Source organism: Papaver somniferum, chromosome 8, assembly GCF_003573695.1.
Source record: "Papaver somniferum cultivar HN1 chromosome 8, ASM357369v1, whole genome shotgun sequence".
NCBI classification, from domain to species: domain Eukaryota; kingdom Viridiplantae; phylum Streptophyta; class Magnoliopsida; order Ranunculales; family Papaveraceae; genus Papaver; species Papaver somniferum.
The window spans coordinates 90458450-90476800 of record NC_039365.1 but is presented as its reverse complement, the minus strand read 5'-3'; the positions used below and the strand labels follow the sequence as shown (position 1 = coordinate 90476800).

General features: G+C 36.4%; 4 protein-coding genes across 11 annotated transcripts; 2 read left to right on the top strand and 2 right to left on the bottom strand.

Annotated features, from left to right (window-relative positions):
- The first annotated feature begins 3495 nt into the window (after nt 1-3495).
- Nucleotides 3496-8349, top strand: LOC113302005. 8 transcript variants are annotated; one of them, XM_026550833.1, is made up of 20 exons: nt 3496-3615; nt 3788-3950; nt 4051-4132; nt 4219-4296; nt 4416-4475; nt 4589-4693; nt 4782-4892; nt 5148-5189; nt 5290-5409; nt 5493-5587; nt 5746-5840; nt 5969-6084; nt 6195-6237; nt 6341-6432; nt 6504-6552; nt 6932-7011; nt 7245-7358; nt 7610-7698; nt 7930-7975; nt 8059-8349. In XM_026550833.1, exons 2-20 carry the CDS (start codon nt 3790-3792, stop codon nt 8089-8091), a joined length of 1611 nt encoding a protein of 536 aa, XP_026406618.1. In that variant the 5' UTR covers nt 3496-3615; nt 3788-3789; the 3' UTR covers nt 8092-8349. The 8 variants fall into 8 exon arrangements, 6 of the variants coding, with proteins under 6 accessions (XP_026406618.1, XP_026406617.1, XP_026406619.1 ...); XR_003336606.1 differs by having other exon boundaries at nt 3511-3615; nt 3775-3950; nt 6932-7002; nt 7663-7698; nt 8059-8340; XR_003336605.1 differs by having other exon boundaries at nt 3511-3615; nt 3775-3950; nt 7663-7698; nt 8059-8340.
- On the bottom strand, nt 8150-9913 carry LOC113302007 (protein TORNADO 2-like). Its single transcript, XM_026550837.1, has 2 exons — nt 9287-9913; nt 8150-9028 (listed from the first exon to the last, which is right to left on the bottom strand). The coding sequence occupies exons 1-2, from the start codon at nt 9782-9784 to the stop codon at nt 8717-8719; spliced, it is 810 nt and encodes a 269-aa protein (XP_026406622.1). The 5' UTR covers nt 9785-9913; the 3' UTR covers nt 8150-8716.
- A 547-nt stretch (nt 9914-10460) lies between these two features.
- Nucleotides 10461-13000, bottom strand: LOC113302746 (28 kDa ribonucleoprotein, chloroplastic-like). The gene is made up of 4 exons (XM_026551683.1): nt 12603-13000; nt 12414-12512; nt 11145-11435; nt 10461-10671 (listed from the first exon to the last, which is right to left on the bottom strand). The coding sequence occupies exons 1-4, from the start codon at nt 12948-12950 to the stop codon at nt 10540-10542; spliced, it is 870 nt and encodes a 289-aa protein (XP_026407468.1). The 5' UTR covers nt 12951-13000; the 3' UTR covers nt 10461-10539.
- Nucleotides 13001-15517: 2517 nt separating this feature from the next.
- On the top strand, nt 15518-16435 carry LOC113305767. The gene is made up of 2 exons (XM_026554769.1): nt 15518-15637; nt 15959-16435. Exons 1-2 carry the CDS (start codon nt 15518-15520, stop codon nt 16433-16435), a joined length of 597 nt encoding a protein of 198 aa, XP_026410554.1.
- Nucleotides 16436-18351: the final 1916 nt, after the last annotated feature.

Sequence of the window (18351 nt, the reverse complement as noted above, 5' to 3'; positions counted from 1 at the left end):
AGATCCCAAATCAACGGCCGAGAGGAAGTTTGGCTGACACAGATGTGACCATACAAAGAGACACTTGTCTGACACGAGCAGACATCCATCTACCCGCATTAAATACCAAAGAGACATACACGTGTCAATCATCTCGTGGAAGAGGTGAGGATAACCCTTCGTATTCAAGCTCAGGCCACGGCATATGCCGAAGACCTATGCGTAGTAGGCACAAAGCACAAGAAGATAAGATTACAACGGCACCTCAGAAATGGGACCCACGTTCCAACCCTATAAATACCCTTCTCCACTAAGAGAGAAGGGGTCGACCATTTTGGAGAGCAATTATAGGAGAATATAGGAGAGAGAAATAGGAAGAGTAAGTAATCCCCCTACTTCCGCAGACCTATGTGTATTCTAAAGTCATTCGACTATCTTTGTAACCATTCAGTACATAGTGAAACACCAATCCCGTGGATGTAGGCCTTAGTGCCGAACCACGTAAATCTGTCTCATTTACATTTCAACACCTTACATTCAGCGTTAAACTTCATATGCTTTACATTTATACTTGATTCTTGGTTTATTCCTTTATACGAACATTATTTATGATAATATTCGACTAGACAATGACAAGCCCGAAGGCTTCGAGTCGATGAATCGATATAATCATCCCCGTTACGCATACGACGTACAATTCTAGAATTAGGATGTATGCGAATATTGTTTGTGAACACGTGGATGGCTTCGTGATTTATGTGTTCACACCTTACTTACGATTGAGAATCAGCATAAAAAAATGAAAAGTAGCCTTTAAAAGAGATATTATTATACTCCGGCAGAAAAGATAAGATGCACATTGCACAATATAGACAAGATGCACATTTATTTCTTCACTATCTATCTGTGTCCGGAAGCTCTCTCTCAGCTGAATTAATTTGTGGTCATCACCACAAAAGAATGGCAAAAACTGAGATGACAGCTCAAGCAAAACAGATACATACAAACATAGACCACAGAACCAAATACACCATATGAACTCTTGGTGTGTTAGAATGTGACAGTGAATAGTTTGTGAAGGCTTTTCTGGTATGTTATGTTCCTCATTGGATAAGGGAAGTTTCAAAAATAGTGAGAAGAAATGTACTTTACGTGTTTTATCGGTGTTTGTGAATGTAGGTTTACTTCACTTTTGGGTGTAGTCCGATGAATGTGATGTTGAAGGAATTGAAATTCGAGCGGTTTTATTTTTTTAGTTAGTGTTTCTCATTCGAGAAATGCTTTGTTTTCTACTTATTGCAAAACTGCGGGATTTAAAGATTTCACAACCCATTTAAATTTCCATGATAACTCAAATTAATTTTTTCATCAAGGTTAATCATTTTCTTTTTGGGTGGACTATTTTCATAGTCAATAATTTGATAATTATCAAATGTAAATAATTTTACCATGAGGTTTCCATTTGATAATTTACCAAGGGAACGCTTGCATCCTAGTAGCACATCTATGATTCACGGGCTCTTCCTATCATTTGGGTTTTCATCTGATGGTTCCCAAATATGCACGCTTACTCAATTACTTGATTTGAATCCTAATTTATCTGTTGTTAGAAATTAATTCACGCTCTTTGTTGTTGTGCATGTATGAATTCATACATTCATTGAAATCTTCGGGGCTTAAATTTCTTGATTATAAACGTGTATGAGTGAACCTACGTAAGAAACTTTTTATTTATACTTATTTGACTTTATTTAGAACACTTATAATAACATCGAGAGACCTCAATATCTCCATTTTTAATGGGCACGACAAATGGACTAACGATAGAACAAAAGAAAGTATTGTCCGATCAACATGATTTTCTTAAAGAAAAACGTAATTATGCTCACGTTATTTCTATTATTCTTTTGAAAATAATTAGCAGATACTACACAATAGACAGCGAGAACAGATATATCATGTTATAGTCAATACAGTCTATACGAAAATCAAGTTAGCTAAATAAAATAGTCATGACTCTAATCATAAACTTAAGGTCTTGCTTTTTGACGGGAAATATAGGCATACTCTAATGATAGACTTAAGGTCTTGATTTTTGACGGGAAATATAGGCATTTTACCGATCAAACACAATATTGTGTCCTTACCAAAGATGATGAGTATATTCGTTGCATAAGTTTAATTTTATCGAACTAAGAGTTATTTCAATGCACTTACAGGTAAATTGGTACAATTATTTTTATACTTTATACACATTTTGTATTAATCTATGTTATCTATCTAGATTCTAATTTATTTATGTTTGATTTCAGTATAAATATATTTAGGTGTTTATAGAGAAAAAGAAATCAAAACAACAGAAGAAAATAAAATGCTCGATATCTAATTTACTTCAAAAAAGTACCAACAAAATTGCATTACATAATCAAGATTTTCTTGAAATTCTGATGTATCACGATCTCGAAAACACTTATGTGACGAAGTAAGGCATAAATCTAATGTGTGGACCAAAAGAGACGAGAATATATATAAAAAAGAACATTGGAATAAGCTCCAAAAGTTTAAAGAATAACAATTTAAAAAAAGAAGGAAATTATATAAAAAGATGAACTTTAGGATTTGAAGATACTAGACACTACGAACTTTTGGATTTGAAGTTTAAAGGAAATTATATAAAAAAGAAGGAAATTAATTTTTTTTTTGCATTTGCTTTTAGTAAGTTATGAGATGTTTTATTAGTTTATAGGATCATCGCTTATTATTTTTTTATTAGTTTTCTAATAATATATGTTCTGGGTTATATTAGTGAAATAAAATTAACATGGAGATCCAAACTTTCATAAGCAAGAAATTTAACATAGAGATCCAACATAATCTGATGTTTTTATATTTGTTATATGTACTACCTAATTCCAATTTTGCATGAAATCTTTATGAAAAATTGGTTAACCTTTTAAGAATTTTGAATTCTGGCTTAGGAAACATATATTTTCTCCCGGTACATTCTCCCCACAATTTCAATATAATGTGGCAACATATATTTTCTCCCGGTACATTCTCCCCACAATCTCAATATGATGTGAAAGTATCTTTGTGTTTTTTTCATGTGATTAGTTTAAATTGTGAGATGCAACATCTGCAATGGCCTTGGAGAAAGATCTAAAAGAAGAAATTCCCAACATGGATCTTATATTTCATAAGCGAAAAACAGACTCGCGCATCGCACGGGTGAAAACTAGTCTGGTATAGGAATCCGGTTGATTGTTATAACTGCTGCGATCAGAGCCTGTCAGTGTGGTGTAGGAATCCCGTTGATGGCTACTTGGCTAGCATTTTCGATCTTTGTCAAGAGTCGGGCTGCTCCGCACCACACACGAAAAAAAGCCAGGGTCCAACCTGCGAGTGGGTATTGTACACGTATCTGCAAAATATCATTCAATTATATTTTTCATGGCCAACCAAAAGCCAGAATTAAAACTAGTTTCAGGTTTGACTCACTCTGTCTTTAGTTGGTGAGGTTCACCCAACTTTCATTTTCATTTTCTAAAACTGGACCCATTCTCTCTCTCTCTGACTCTTGATGAACTATACAAACCATTAAGATCAAACCCGCTTTTACACAGAGATCCAAATCAGGTAATACTTTCGCACTACTAATTCTGTGTTTTCACTAGATAAAGATTCAATTTTCATTCAATTCAATCATTAGTATAAATAGGCATGCTTGAATTTTCATTCTTCATTTGAAAAATCAAATCTTTTTTTTTTTCCTCCTTTTTTGACGATTCTTGGCAGTGTAATATGATAGGTATGGAGGAAGAAGAAGAGGAAAACTCTTCTCGGAATACTACTAATAAGATGTTTTTAAGATTGCCCACAATTACAAATAATACGATATCATCAACTATGAGTTCTAAGAGTGGAAACAGTGATGACGGATTTCCAACTCCAAGCTCCGATTCTCCAAATAGGTACAAAATAATACTTACCACCTCTACTAGTAATCATTTGAATGCAAAATTTTATACTGCACTATTTCTTAAAAACCCATGTTTTTGATTTGTTCATCAGGCAGATAACTGAAAGGGAAACTCGGCCAAGGAATATGCCTAGCGATGACAATGTAAATGATGTTGTGGATCAACGTGCCATGGTAATATGGTTGGTTTATTTTACACATTCATCTAAGTTTCTTTTTGTAGTCATACTTATTGGTGTTATGTAATTAATTCTATGAAGGAGCTTTTTTCAAAAAGTAGACAACAGCAAGAGGAGATTCTCTTACTTAGGAAGCAAATTGCTGATGCGGGACTTAAGGTATGTCATTATTTGAGAGGCAGTTAGTTCACGAACATAATGAATGATAGCTCTAGTAGTGGCGGTAGCCATGTCTCACTGAAATAGAAGAAAAACGTTTGCCATTGATTCATTTACAGGAGCTTCATGTGCTTAATGAGAAATATACGTTGGAGAAGAAAATATCTGATTTAAGAATGGTGAGTGAGAAGTGTTGCATTTGTTGTATTTTTAGGTTGTTCTAGTTTTGGATCTGAGTTGCTATGTATTGAGGACATTTTAAGTGATCTTTAGTTTGTCTTTTGAGCAATAGGCATTGGATGAGAAGCAGAATGACGCCATAAAATCCGCCTCAAAGGAACTGGCTCATAGAAAAGGTGACCTTGATGAAAATATAAAATTGATCCATGAACTAAAGGTAATTCATGGCTTTGCTTCCTCTGAACCTTTTTGCTGTTACAGTTACACCTTAGCTGTTTCTTAATTATTATATGCTTCTTAAACAGGCTGTAGAAGACGATAGATTGATCTTCACATCAGCTATGCTTAGATTATTGGATGAGTATGAGATTCGCTCACATGTCATAAATGCTTCCTCTATTTCCAGCAACATAAAGGTATTATATACATGGCATAGACTTTTGATATCAATCCACTGTTTCATATAGATCACGGCTCTTTTCTTCCTCTTAATATAGGCTCTCCAAATGGTTTCACTTCCATGTTATTTCTCAAATCCTTTTGACTGATATCTTGTTTTATTTTTATTGCGATCACAAGTATTAAGCTTCTTGCTAGTAGTTGCCTTATACAGATGGGATATGAAATGTTCAACTCAAGCTTTATGATCTCTTCTGTTAATCATTTTGCAGAATTTGTACGATCAGTTGCAGTGGAAGATTAGGACTTCTCATGTAAGCGTAGTTTGGAGTATAATCTATTTTACCGTTAATTGAGTTCACGTTAGATGGTAGTCGTTTAAAAGCTCTCTAAGGAGATGATTATCTGTTACAGGCAAGTATAGTAGAGATAAATTCTATGCTTGAAGGTCAAACCGGAGATAGGCCCTATAATAAAGAGAAGCAGCCTCGAGGTGGCTCCAAGGCTCAACTCCTTGAAATTGAAACTTCAACGGTATTGTTGTTTGGCTTGGGTTTTGTACTAACTTTTAAACGGTTTCACGGTTATTGAATTGCATTTATCTTTTCGGTATGTAGATTCCAAATGTCTCTTCTCCCTATAACCACATCCAGGAACCACAAATGGGTCGCACCTCTATTCCAATGCAGTATTATCCATCTGAAACTGATAAGTTAGTATCTTTCCCAATCACTCTTCAATGGAAACCGTTTATACTACCTTTCATCTATGTCACTTGACTTCTTTTCTGTTTTATACAAACCCTGGATTGAGTTACTAGCTTCGCTTTAAACTTTGTCTTGTATATATTTACAAATGTGATCTTTCCAGGGAATTTGAAGGTCAAGGAACACGGACGCCTTTTGGAAACTCAACTGATTCATATTATCCTCCTAACATGACGGAGGATCATTATTTTTCAGAAGGTAATGACTATGTCTTCTAAGTTATCTGTGGAACCTGAACCCTAGCTCAATTGGTTGACATTCTGCACCACAGCTATGAGGTTGAGGTTCGATCCCAAGAAAAATTAATAAAGACTCATTTCTGCTAGGAGAAGGCACCTTACCTGGCATAGAAGGATTCCAAATTCTCGGTGATGCAAAGCCAGGGAACACACTGCAAGCATGTGGATTTCCTGTACGTGGAACTGCTCTATGTATGTTTCAGGTATTTTTTTTCTGTAGTCATCTTTCACAACTTTTTCTATGTAATAGGATGACAATTTGTCAAGGTGCAATGACTGATTATTTGTATCATCTAAACAACGCTGGATTTAGTGGGTTCGGCATCTTCATAATGGCACTGGGCAGTACATCGAAGGTAAACACAACATTGAGTTTTCAAAGATGTTATTAGATTAAGCGTTTCCAAAAATATTTTTAGCCTGTGTTACATACATAGAGTTCTCTGTTTTGTGATTCAGGAGCTACAAATCCAGATTATGTAGTCACTGCTGATGATGTTGATAAGCTTATTGCCGTTGATTGCATTCCAATGGATGATAAAGGCTGCCAGGTAATTATTCCACAATCCTTTGGATCACATTCTACTACTCGTATAACACTCCTAATCACTTGTCTTTCCAGGGAGAATTGGTGAGACTTTTCGCAAACAATCAGAAGAAAATAACGTGTGGTTAGTATCCTTTTATTTGAAATTATCGCCCCTTAAGTTTTTCGCTTGGTGATCCTTTTGATTTGGCTACTTGGATAAAAAAGCAATTTGCGGTGCAAATCAAGGAGAAATGTTTTCATCTAGTGCTCACTGGAGTATGAAGGAAGACACTTCAGTTCGTTAGGTGAACTAAGAATGTTGTAAAGTTTGCAGTTTACTGTGCTGTCTTGGGGAAAAAACTACTTGTTTATTCACATATGGACATCTGTGAAAATAAAAAAACGAGATGGAACCATAGCGTCCATATGTGCTGTGAATCCTTTTTTAATGTCTTATTGTTTCTTCTAAATGGAATGTATTGGTCGTATTTAGGTTTTGACCTAAATTATCTCTACTGCAGATCCAGACATGCAAATGGAGATTGAGACTCACTTATCCGAAGGTCAAGCCACGTTCGATGTCCTACTATGGGTAGGTCTGGTTAGTCTCTTTTCCTTTTCTTCTCTTGCTTTCGTGCTTATGTGCTCATATCTTGTTGCTATTTGTTCGAGCTTCATGCAGAACTCTATGACTCAGCTCTGTAGCCATTTCAAGTCAGACAATACAAATTCGTTTTAACTTTTAAAATTGACAAATTTCTTTCTTTTTTCTATTGTCCTTGCTTTTCATCAAATATGCTAAACTACAGTTTTATGATGCCACATGTTCAACAGAAGGATACATCTGGGGTTTGGGAACCAAGAATTTTAATTTTGAAACGCTACAGCTACCAAATTAAGAACGTAGATGATGTTGTATTCGAGGAGCACTATTCAGCGGACTTATCTGTATGTACTTCTCTTTTCATCATCTTGTGCTCTATAATCACTAAAATGCATGTGTCTTTATGGTCCTTTATACTCCTCATCCTGCATCTTGGTAGCTAACCAATGACACGAGTAACACATCAAATATAACTCACCTCTTTATAAAGATTACGTGACTATTCATTTCATTATGTAATCTATTTTATTTCTAATCCAAGTTGAAAAACAGAATTCTATAAATGAATCAACTTCGTAACCTTTTTGTCGTCCAGATTCAAATACCTTGTGGCCTCACAACACAGTTTGTGTTAACATGTTCTGACAGGAGTTCTCATCCGTTTAGCACACACAATGATGTTCGGTATGAAATTCATCTTTCCATCATTAGTATGTGTATGTGTGTGTTTTATCTTTCTTCATATTTGATTTGCTGGTGACTGTAAATACGTGAAATGACTCATTTTTAAGTACTGACTGCAGTAGTTTCCTAGAAATCACGAGTCCTTTAAAGCTAGGTTGGAAATGCGTATTTACACATTATTCTTCCATAGATCCATTCTTACACAATGCCATTCAATATTTTCTTTTGTAGAATGCGCGATTCTCTTGTATTGACAATGAGAAGCTTCCAAAGCAAGGTATTTCTTTCTTTCAGCATTGGTTTTACGAAATGACTTTTTCTTCTGGAATACATACTAACATGTTTTGCTCCTCAATGCAGGCAATAGATGACAAGAGAAAAGGAAAAGCATAGAATGAAAAAGGTGTTTCCAAATCGGCTCAAAACTTATTGTTATTCTTTCTTGTAAAAATGAGAAAAGAAAAGATGATGAATCGGCATTCATAATGCAAGTAGTTTGCAATAATACAGAGGTGTGTGAGTTCTGTTACAGTAATAGTAATAATATAAAAACTGTATAATTTTCCCTCCTGCTTTTACTGATTTTTTTTGTGAGCCATGTAATTCCAAAAGTACGGATATCAGCAATTTATTTAGCAATAAGTTTTCTTATAGTAACTTGGAGCAGCGGCATTTTTGAGTTTTCTGGTAGAATAGGTTCCCCTCTAAGCTATCTTTTGATTCATCTACATTTTACAATTGTTGATGTTCACGCCTAGTTGTCTGCTTTAGGATAATACCTTTGGATTCCCATTAGTGGATATTAAAGCAACTTACTTTCGGTGATTCCGCTAATTACGTATGCCCTTTTGACAAAATTCTGATTATGGTTTCTAATCAATCAAACCCCACGCACAAAAACGGATCAAAATTAACAACTGGTTTAACAAAAGTACTAGAACCTTTTACTCACCCAAAGCCCCAAGGCAAACAATTTTTTTCTTCTCATCACAAATCAGATCGAACAGTCTTTTGTTTCCTAAGTATAACCTTGTTTGTACTTGCGAAACAGATCTTCTGTTTTGGCATTTCTAAATGCACAACAACCTACTAAGTAAACACAGATTAGAGCAATCAAAGTGATCAACAAAATGATATCTACTCTTCTCCATTCACTCCTAATATTGGCAAGTAATCCGGCTTTGCATGAGTCACACCCATAACAAAGTTGCGTTTGCTCGTTATTCCACAGTAAGCAATCCATGTCTGCCGCTGTGTTTATTGGACTAATCCAATACGTCGGGTTTACGAACGTGAATCCACATTGCGTTGGAGGCTTGCAACAGCCAGACTAAAATATCAAACAGAAATCTGGGTTAGCAGAAACTAGGATAATCTCTATTGTCAACTACATAATAGACTGGTGAACAAAATTCATGCTCTCAGAAAAAAAAAAAAAAAAAAAAAAGACCTTGCTCACATACGTTAAGCCTCAATGCCAGTCTAACCATGATGTAAGGAAATGTGGCGTGAATAAATGGAAATCTTAACCAATGACTAAATATCATATAGATCTTCAAATTCTGAAATACCAGGACATGGTACGTACCTGTAACGGAGTGATGCGTGCATTGAAGAAATCTTGAGCGAAACGGTAACTTTGATTCAGTTCCGGGCACATGCTTGTGGTGCTGAGACAAGCTCGAATTTGATCCCATTTGTAAGAAACTTGGACTCTTCTACGTAACCATCCGGAGTAATCATCGAGACGATATTCCAAGTAAGATCTACTAGGAGCAAGGTGACCAGCCCCTTTAAGAGTAACCATATAAATGAATACAACCATACAACCTAGTAATATTATGAGAACTAGCATGACCACTAAGTAGAAAAGAAGTAACCATGGAATTCTCCAGAATCCTCCTACGAACCCTGCAATTCCTACAACTAAGATCAAAATCCCAATAATTACAACAGGCCACTGAAGAATCTTCACACAAGAATTATCAGGTAGTGTTGTCAGCCAAATTCCGGCCCCAATGATGGGAATTGATAGAAGTGTGGCTATGAAGTTGATCATGCCAATAACATTATGGCTTAGTGCCATATTTGGAGATGGGGATGTTCAGATTGGGTTTTAGCTTAGGATAAAAGGAAGTGAAGATCTCAAAAGCGAGCTTGGGTTGATGATATAAAACAGGGGCTGTAAAGAAAAGCGTGTCGAATTGCTTTGGGGTTGGAAAAAGAAAAGATACCAAAGCGAATTTGTCATATGGCTTTTAAAAGTTTATTTCAGCTTTCATGTGTAATAAAGAGCGCCCTTTTTTCGACCCATTCTCACGACAAGAGAGATTAGCATTCTCATTTTCAACCAACTTTTTGTGTTTAGAGAACTATTGCCAACGTTACACTGGTTAGTGGACCTATGGATAAGTTAGACTCATCTGCCGAGAGAAGCTAATCGGATTGCTAGTCACTTAGCCAAAGAGGGTAGAACAAGTACTAGTTTTGGGGACCATACTGGTTAAAAACTCTTTCGCGTGAGAATAACATCATGTAAATTTGGATTCAGTACCGAAATCTCTAAGATGAAGAATCAGGTATTTGCGGGTTCTGATGGTGGCACATTTCTTGTTACATTGTGAAACCTAAAGTGGAACATTGGTTCAGAGATGGCTTGGTTCATCTGACAAATGCACCTCTACAGTTGACTAATTGTACCAATAATACTACCTGCATTTGCAATGCTAGGGAAAGTCGGCGATATCATCAGTATCTGCGGATTTAGTGAAATGATGTAGATTAAGGTTAGTGTAAAAAAATTGTATTGACCTAGTTGATAATCATCGTTACAAGTTTCATCTACAACTCGTCAGGTTTGTCAATAGTGTCCTCCGCTTCTTCTGGTTCCGCCTTGTCTTCCGTTGGCTCACTTACAACTTGACCAGTACTTTTTTCACTAAATTTTAGACGAATAGGTCGACCCATCAATTCCTGCAACATGAAGATTTTTTAAACTTTTGTTACAATGCATGATAAGAAATTAGAAGCTAATGTGGCAATCCTATACAACATAAATACATAATTCAACCAACAAATATCCAAAAGGTGACAATAACGAACTCCATTAAAGCACTTATGATTTATGTTTGGAGCTGTAAGATTATATATAGCTGTGCTATAGGAACCCCAAATTGACTAGTGTATTGTATAATACTACCCTTTCCACTGGCACTGGTATATGTTCTATTTGTGTTGTTTCACTTTATATCTGTACGCTATGTCGCAACAATTTTGCCATCTTTTCATTTACAGCATATAAAGCACTATAGTAAGTTATAGCAATTGAATACTGCTCATAGATCTATGTTGTTATAAACACTCCAACTTCAAGCAAATACCAGTAAATACCAATATTAGAATAGAAAAGAGTAAATACAGAAAAGGGACATGCTGGATTTAGATACCTTTCCCTCCAAGGCAGAGAGAGCCGATTCTGCCTCCTCCCTTGTCGCAAATGAGACAAATCCATACCCAGCTGATCTTCCTGAAGGACTGTCAAAGACAACCCTAGCTGAAACCGGACTTGAACAGGTAGAGAAGAGTTCTCTAAGATGACTTGCCCTAGCTTTCCATGCAAGATTGGACACGTAAAGCAAATGACGTGTCTCTTTTACACCCAAGCCAGGAGGAGGAGGAGGAGAAGGCTTCTTTAATCTTTTAGAGAATTCCACTCTAATAACTCTTCCGGAAATTTCCTGCACCACAAAATACCCAGGTCAATTAGAAATCCATTCAACTAATAGCACATTTTCAAGGAGATAAAAACCACGGAGAAGAACGACATTTATGTCAATAATTCATAACAATTTCCTCCAATTTCTCACTATCCAAAACACATTTCGGTAGTAGCTAAAATTACAGGAAATCAAAACAAACAACTCATAAGTTTGAATGGTCTTATGAGTTGCTTGTATTGTAACCTTGCTGTGTGCTACACAACTTGCAAACAAAGGTGATCAATTTCAGGCACCCTATCAAGAATGGGATCTATTTTCCCACCCAAATAATGCATATCATGTATATCTTCGAAGATACAAACATGCTCTAACCAAGGCTAACCTTTTTAGCCTTTTAGGGAAACAACTTATAACATTCAATGTAAATGCATTGGCTTATTGGCATACGTACCATCTGATTCCTCTCTCACCTAGAAACTTCACTGCAGTTCCTTTTTACAAATACTCTCTCCTCTGCTTATACAGGCTCAGGGTTTTTCTCACATATTAAGATTTTATCCTAGTTTATTTTATCATTTGGCAAAAAGATTATTAAACGCAAGTTTACCTCCTTGACAATTGAAGTAGACCTATCTAGATGGACAACAAAATAAAACGGAGGGAGTAACTACTAAATCACACAGTCAGTCATTCAGATACTCAATAAGAAGTTCAATCCCAATATGAATACACTTAAGCCCATACAATTCAGTTTGTGTTTCCTAATCCCCATTCACAACCTCTAAAACCCTATACCAAACTCTCATGGCTACAAACCTTAAAGAAGTTCAATAGAAGCAGAAATGTAACTATGAACTCATTTTCTCAAACACCTTAAAGTTTAAAAGTGAGAAACCCAAACCCAAATTGCTGGTTTATAAAACAGAATCCTAATTCTCAAAGCACATTCAAAATCACACAAGAAAAACAACAACAATCATCCAAAAAAGTACTCACATATTCATTAAATTTATCAATAACAGCACGAGCTTCTTCCCCAGTAGACATTGTAATGAAAGCAAATCCCCTGTTCCTTCCATCCCTTTGCTTTATAATCTAATAAAATCCACAAAATAAAACAAATACATTTCAGTAAATTACCCAAGTAAGCCATGAAATGTACAGAGAGAGCGACAGTGAGAGAACCTCAACATCAGTGACAGTACCACATTCGCCAAAAAGACTCTTCATATCGGCAACAGATACAGTCCAGGGTATGTTAACAACGTAAAGCTTCTTCTTATTTTCTTCTTCTTCTAGAATTTCATCATCTTTAGTTTCTTGTACTGTTATTTCTTCTACAACAGAGTACAGTTGAAACCTAAACTTCTTACTGGAAAGAAGTGGGAAATTAGATATTGACGATTTAAGAGAGGTTTTGGGTGTAGAGAGAGCAAATTGAAAATTTAGAGACAGAGAAGAAGGATTTGAGAAACAGTTAAGCTTCAAAGAAGAAGCAGAATAGAGTAGAGAGTTTGAGGCTATTGAAGCCATTTGAGGTGCAGAAGACTAGTGTTAAGGCCTTCTTCACCCATTTGTGGATATTGGAGAAATAGTTTCTGAATAAGTTCTTTCAGATGACTAAAATAACCCTTTAACCTTTTTGATATTATCCCGGTATCCCCTACAAAATGATATCCGTAGTTGGCACGACGAAGGGGATACCGATAGTATACCAAGGTATTGAAAGCATGAAGCGGAGCTTGAAGCATTTTTGATTTTAGGAAGCGACGCGTATGTCGAAGCGTGAAGTGTCGCTTCATGGTTGATCTTTGAAGCGGATGTTTTTTTATAAATAAATTAGTTATAACTAGTAATTATAAGTTTATTAGGAAGATAATATCTATATAAATTTTATATAAGTAATTTTTATTAAAAACAAAGTGTGTACACCAGTTCAACCTACTCCAGACGAGTGGGAGGTGGGGCATTCAATTCCCCCTTAAAACATTCATACTTTTCTTTTAAAAGCTTTAAAAATTAGGCGAAATTTTTAAAGCTTCATGAAAAATGTGCTTCACATGACCGTTTCAGAGCAAAATGCTGAAATTTGAAACGAAGCGTATGCTCTGAAGCGTGAAATATATGCTTCATGAAAGATGCGCTTCACATGACCGCTTCAGAGCGAAATGCTGAAATTTAAAGCGAAGCCTGAAACGTACGCTTTTAAAAACCATAACCGATACCATTATTTCTTATTTAGCGCTGCAAATACCACTCCATATTGGACAAAGATCTTAAGTGATCCTAATTGGCTGGATCGAATTCCGTGCTAATTTTGCTATCCCTTTATAAATCCAGATACAGGAATTCTTGGCGTACCACCGATCCAGACAATATTAAAACAACTTTCTCACAGGTGGGATCCAAAACCTGACCCCCTTCAAGTTTCCAATCCAGGGACCCAATCGTTCGTGTCTTGGTTGTTTTAAAATTGTTTGTTCAGGCAGTACGCCTAGAACCACTGTTATAAATCATGATAGTGCATACACACGTGGATAAGTTTCTCTCTGTTGTGTGAACACGTCTAAAGGGTGGCCCACCATTTTTTGGAATAATCCAGCAGATACTGCAATTATTTCCTAGTCAGGGAAGACCGACTGGCTAAGGCTGATCAACTTAACAGCTAAGTAAATCCTAGTAAAACATGTAACTTATCTTATTTAGCGCCTCATTACGAATGTCTTTTCTCTCTCGCATTATTTAATTTCTTAGTACTATGACCCTTCGTATCCTCCTAGTACTGTAGAATACAACTACAGACGAGTACTTAATCAATATAGCTATATATATATATATGTAGTTTGTATACAAAAACACTCTCTCTGTAGAAAAAAAAATACCATCAGAGAAACTAACACCGGCTGATCCAAATCTGCTCAGATTTGCTCGTTAAGAGCAGATCTGAGTAGCAAAATCTCGATTCAAATCGTCCCAAACTTCTATTTGCTTTGCAATCTCTTCTTTTCACTATTTTAGGTACCCATATTTAGTTAGGGTTTGGATTTGTTTGATTTTAGATCAATCCTTATTAGGAGTTTCTCTTTTCTTTCATCAAGTCTAATCTTGATATTAGTTTTGCTTTCTATTTGGTTTCTGATTTTAGGGATTTTCAGTTGGGTTTTTTTTTTATGATCTTTACCAACATCAATGGAACTCCAACATCAGCAACAGCAAGAACACCTCCATCAGCAACAAAGACATCGAAGACACCTGCAATAAATGGATACACAAGACCGAGTCAGACGAAGTTTCTGACCAATCCAGCCCGATTCAACTTTCAGAAAACCGATTTTGGTTACCTGTATTACTTGTATACCTGTATCTTTGATGAAAACCATGACTTTTGGTGGGATCTATGGATTTTATTATACCGAAGTCATTTGTGCTACTGTGATTATGAAAAAAAAACCCTGAGAAATGGTTGGATCGATGGATTCTACCATCCCTACAATATGTAGATTTGTTGAGAGGTTTGGATGAGTTAATCTTATTCCAAATTAGACCATTTAAACTTGTCCCTGTACTTAGGAATCAACATGGAATGGTTAGAAATCTTCTTCAGATTATGGTCTGTATCTATGTTGTAAGGATGTCTGAAAATGTATGTTGTTTGGTTGTAACATGTTGTCTGGTTGAGCTTGTTAGGTCTGATGAAAATACCCAAATCAGTCATGTAACTCTGCCGATTCCAAATCGGTTTATTATGAATGCTAATGTTTGAGGCTCGGCCTCTTTTTTCGAAGAAAAAAAAAGTATACAAGAGCACTTAGCAAATTCTATGGTTGGTTATCCCAACATAGGACAAGGATACCACCAGTACCACATAGTGGATTCAATAAACGTTATCATCACGAAATAGCTTGGCTGTACGTGGGATTCCAACATTTAGTTAAGCTAAAGGAGTGGTCGTCTGTTTCGATTGTTTTCAGGCTCTGTTTCGACAGGTTTGACATTCTTGTTACATTTCTTTTAAAATGTAGTCGAATTTAGTTAGTTTTGATTTTATGCCACTTGAGGACTCTGGTGAAAACTATATCTCATAGTCGCTCGATGCTGAGATGCATCTAGAAGCGAATAAACTTGGTCATACGATCAATGGAGGAGATTGTGCGTCAGACGAACGCGCTAAGGCTGTAGCTTACTTGCACCGTCACCTCTTCCCAGCCATGAAACATGAGGTAACAAACTATAGAGAACCTCAAAAGTTTTGGAATACCATAAAAGGGAAATATGACCATTTTAAAGTGGTCACCCAGCCAAAAATTCGTAACGAATGGATTCATCTGAGGTTTCAGGATTTTAAATCCGTATCGGCTTACAGTTCAGAATTGTACAAAATCGCTGCTCAATTTGATATGTGGTCGTTGTTAGAAGAATCCAAGCTAGACAATACGTTGAGTACCTTTCATGCTTCGCATATTGTACTTCAGCAGTTATATCGGGAATGATGTTTTACTCGGTATTCTGATCTAATATGTTGTCTTCTCGTGGCTGAGCAGAATAACGAATTGTTAATCAAAAATCACGAGTCCCGTCCTTGTGGTTCAGCTCTGGTGCCCGAAGTAAATAAGGCATCGTATTCTGGACATGGACATGATCGTGGACAGAAGCGTAAACGTGGAGGCTATAGGCATAGAAATGCCCATAACCATCTGTATAACAAAAATACGGAAGCGAAGCAAGATAAGGGGAAGGGATCGATTTCAAATCCTCAAAAGAAGTCTGATAATCCCCCCAAGAATGGCCAGGGTTGCTACCGATGTGGTTGTACAGACCATTGGTATAGATCCTGCCGCGCTGATCTCTGTGAGCCTCACAAGAAAAAGGAAGTAAACGTTGAGATGAATTTGGCAGAACGCAATATTTTCATTGAATCTCCAAAGTTAGAGGTTTCTGACTACCTACTCGATTTTGAAGGAAATGAATACCAGTTTCCGTTTGACCAGTTTGCTGATGATTTTTTTAGTGTAGATTAAAGCTGTAATATCCTATTTTAGTGTGTAGTTAGTATCTTATGTTCACACCTTTTGATGTTTTTTGGCTTGTACTAATTTTTGGGTTTGCATATGTATAACATGCATGAATATGTGTAATATTCGTGTGTTGCTAAATTGTCTTGTGCAACTATCTTATACCTACTTTATGTATATAGAAGGATATGGACTCTGAAAGAAATCTCGATGGTGAATTTTGTCTTGTTGATAGTGGAACGACAAATTCAATATTTCGAAGTACCAAGTACTTTGTATCCTTGAAAAGGTTCAAGGCTAATATTACTACCATCAGTGGTTCAGTGAACCTTATAGAAGGTACTGGTAAAGCTTGTGTCTCATTACCACGTGGTACCATATTCACTATCAATGATGCGTTATATTCCTCCTAATCCCATAGGAATCTCTTGAGTTTCAAAGATATACACAATAATGGATAACACATTAAAACGGTTGATGAGGACAATAAGGAGTACTTGTATATTACATCGCTTAATGAAAGGCATATTGATGAGAGGCCTCCAGCTCTCGCTTATGGGTTGTACCATATAAATATTCGAAAAGTTGAATCTTATTCATTTATAGTTCGAAAGTTTTATGACCCGAATACGTTTGTGTTGTGGCATAATCGACTTGGACACACAGGTTCTACGATGATGAGTAGAATTGTTCAGAACTTCCAGGGACATCCTTTGCAGAAAATTCTGCTTAACAAAGAACTTGGTTGTACTGCTCGTTCTTTGGGGAAACTGATTACAAAACCATCCTTGACAAAAGTAGTTCTGGAATCACCTACTTTCTTGCAGAGAATACAAGATGATACATGCGGTCCTATACATCCCTATAGTGGACCCTTTCAGTACTTTATGGTTCTAGTCGATGCTTCTGCTAGATGGTCACATGTTTGTTTACTTTCGACGCATAATTTAGCATTTTCTCGGATTCTTGCCCAAATTATTAAATTGCGTGCTCACTTTACTGATTATTCTATCAAGTCAATCCGGCTTGATGGCGCAGCGGAGTTTTCTTCAAAGGTATTTGACGCATATTGCATGTCGTTAGGCATTGAGGTTGAGCATCATGTTGATCATGTGCATATAAAGAATGGTTTAGCAGAATCATCCATTAAACACCTGCAACTCATTGACAAAGCTATGCTTATGAAAACTCAGCTCCTTGTTTCTGTTTGGGGACATGCAATTTTGCACGCTGCTGCACTGGTGTGCTACAGACCTTGTGCAAATAATCAGTATTCTCCTTTACAACATGTGTTAGGTCATCCACCAGACATATCTCATTTGATTATATTTGGTTGTGCTGTTTATGTTCCTATTACACCACCACAACGCACCAAGTTTGGCCCACAACGTCGACTTGGGATATATATTGGGTTTGACTCACCATCTATAATTCGATATCTTGAACCATCAACAGGGGATGTTTTTACGACAAGATTTGCAGATTGTCATTTCGATGAGACAGTCTTCCCGTCGTTAGGGGGAGGAAAGCTACGCTTGAGGAACGACGTGAATTATCCTGGTATACCCCAGAGCTATCTCATCTTGATATGCGTACAAATCAGTCTGAAACTGAAGTGCAGAAGATTTTACATCTTCAAATATTGCAAATTAAATACCTGATGCATTTACAGATACAACAAAAATAATGAAGGTAGATGTGCCATCTAAAAATGCTCCATTACGTATTGAAGTCCCTATGGGACAATCTTTGGATGTGGCAGCAAATAAGTCATCTGAGGTACACCGAAAGCGTGGACGGCCAGTTGGATCAAAGAATTCTTCTCCTCGAAATAGGAAAAGCCAATCTCAATCATTGACTAATAGTGCTCTTGAGGAGACTACTAAAGAAGGATCCAAACTCTCTGAAAATAGATCTCCTGA

Excerpts from the sequence above, each read along its gene's own strand:
- LOC113302005 (XM_026550831.1), top strand. The coding sequence starts at position 3,781 with ATGATAGGTATGGAGGAAGAAGAAGAGGAAAACTCTTCTCGGAATACT. Across the intron at positions 4,694-4,781 it reads AATTGATCCATGAACTAAAG|GCTGTAGAAGACGATAGATT; the intron begins GTAATTCATGGC and ends CTTCTTAAACAG. Across the intron at positions 6,433-6,503 it reads TGGATGATAAAGGCTGCCAG|GGAGAATTGGTGAGACTTTT; the intron begins GTAATTATTCCA and ends TTGTCTTTCCAG.
- LOC113302746 (XM_026551683.1), bottom strand. The coding sequence starts at position 12,950 with ATGGCTTCAATAGCCTCAAACTCTCTACTCTATTCTGCTTCTTCTTTG. Across the intron at positions 12,513-12,602 it reads GTACTGTCACTGATGTTGAG|ATTATAAAGCAAAGGGATGG; the intron begins GTTCTCTCACTG and ends GGATTTTATTAG. Across the intron at positions 10,672-11,144 it reads TCTCTGCCTTGGAGGGAAAG|GAATTGATGGGTCGACCTAT; the intron begins GTATCTAAATCC and ends TTCATGTTGCAG.
- LOC113305767 (XM_026554769.1), top strand. The coding sequence starts at position 15,518 with ATGCATCTAGAAGCGAATAAACTTGGTCATACGATCAATGGAGGAGAT. Across the intron at positions 15,638-15,958 it reads TCCCAGCCATGAAACATGAG|AATAACGAATTGTTAATCAA; the intron begins GTAACAAACTAT and ends GTGGCTGAGCAG.
- LOC113302007 (XM_026550837.1), bottom strand. The coding sequence starts at position 9,784 with ATGGCACTAAGCCATAATGTTATTGGCATGATCAACTTCATAGCCACA. Across the intron at positions 9,029-9,286 it reads CACGCATCACTCCGTTACAG|TCTGGCTGTTGCAAGCCTCC; the intron begins GTACGTACCATG and ends TTGATATTTTAG.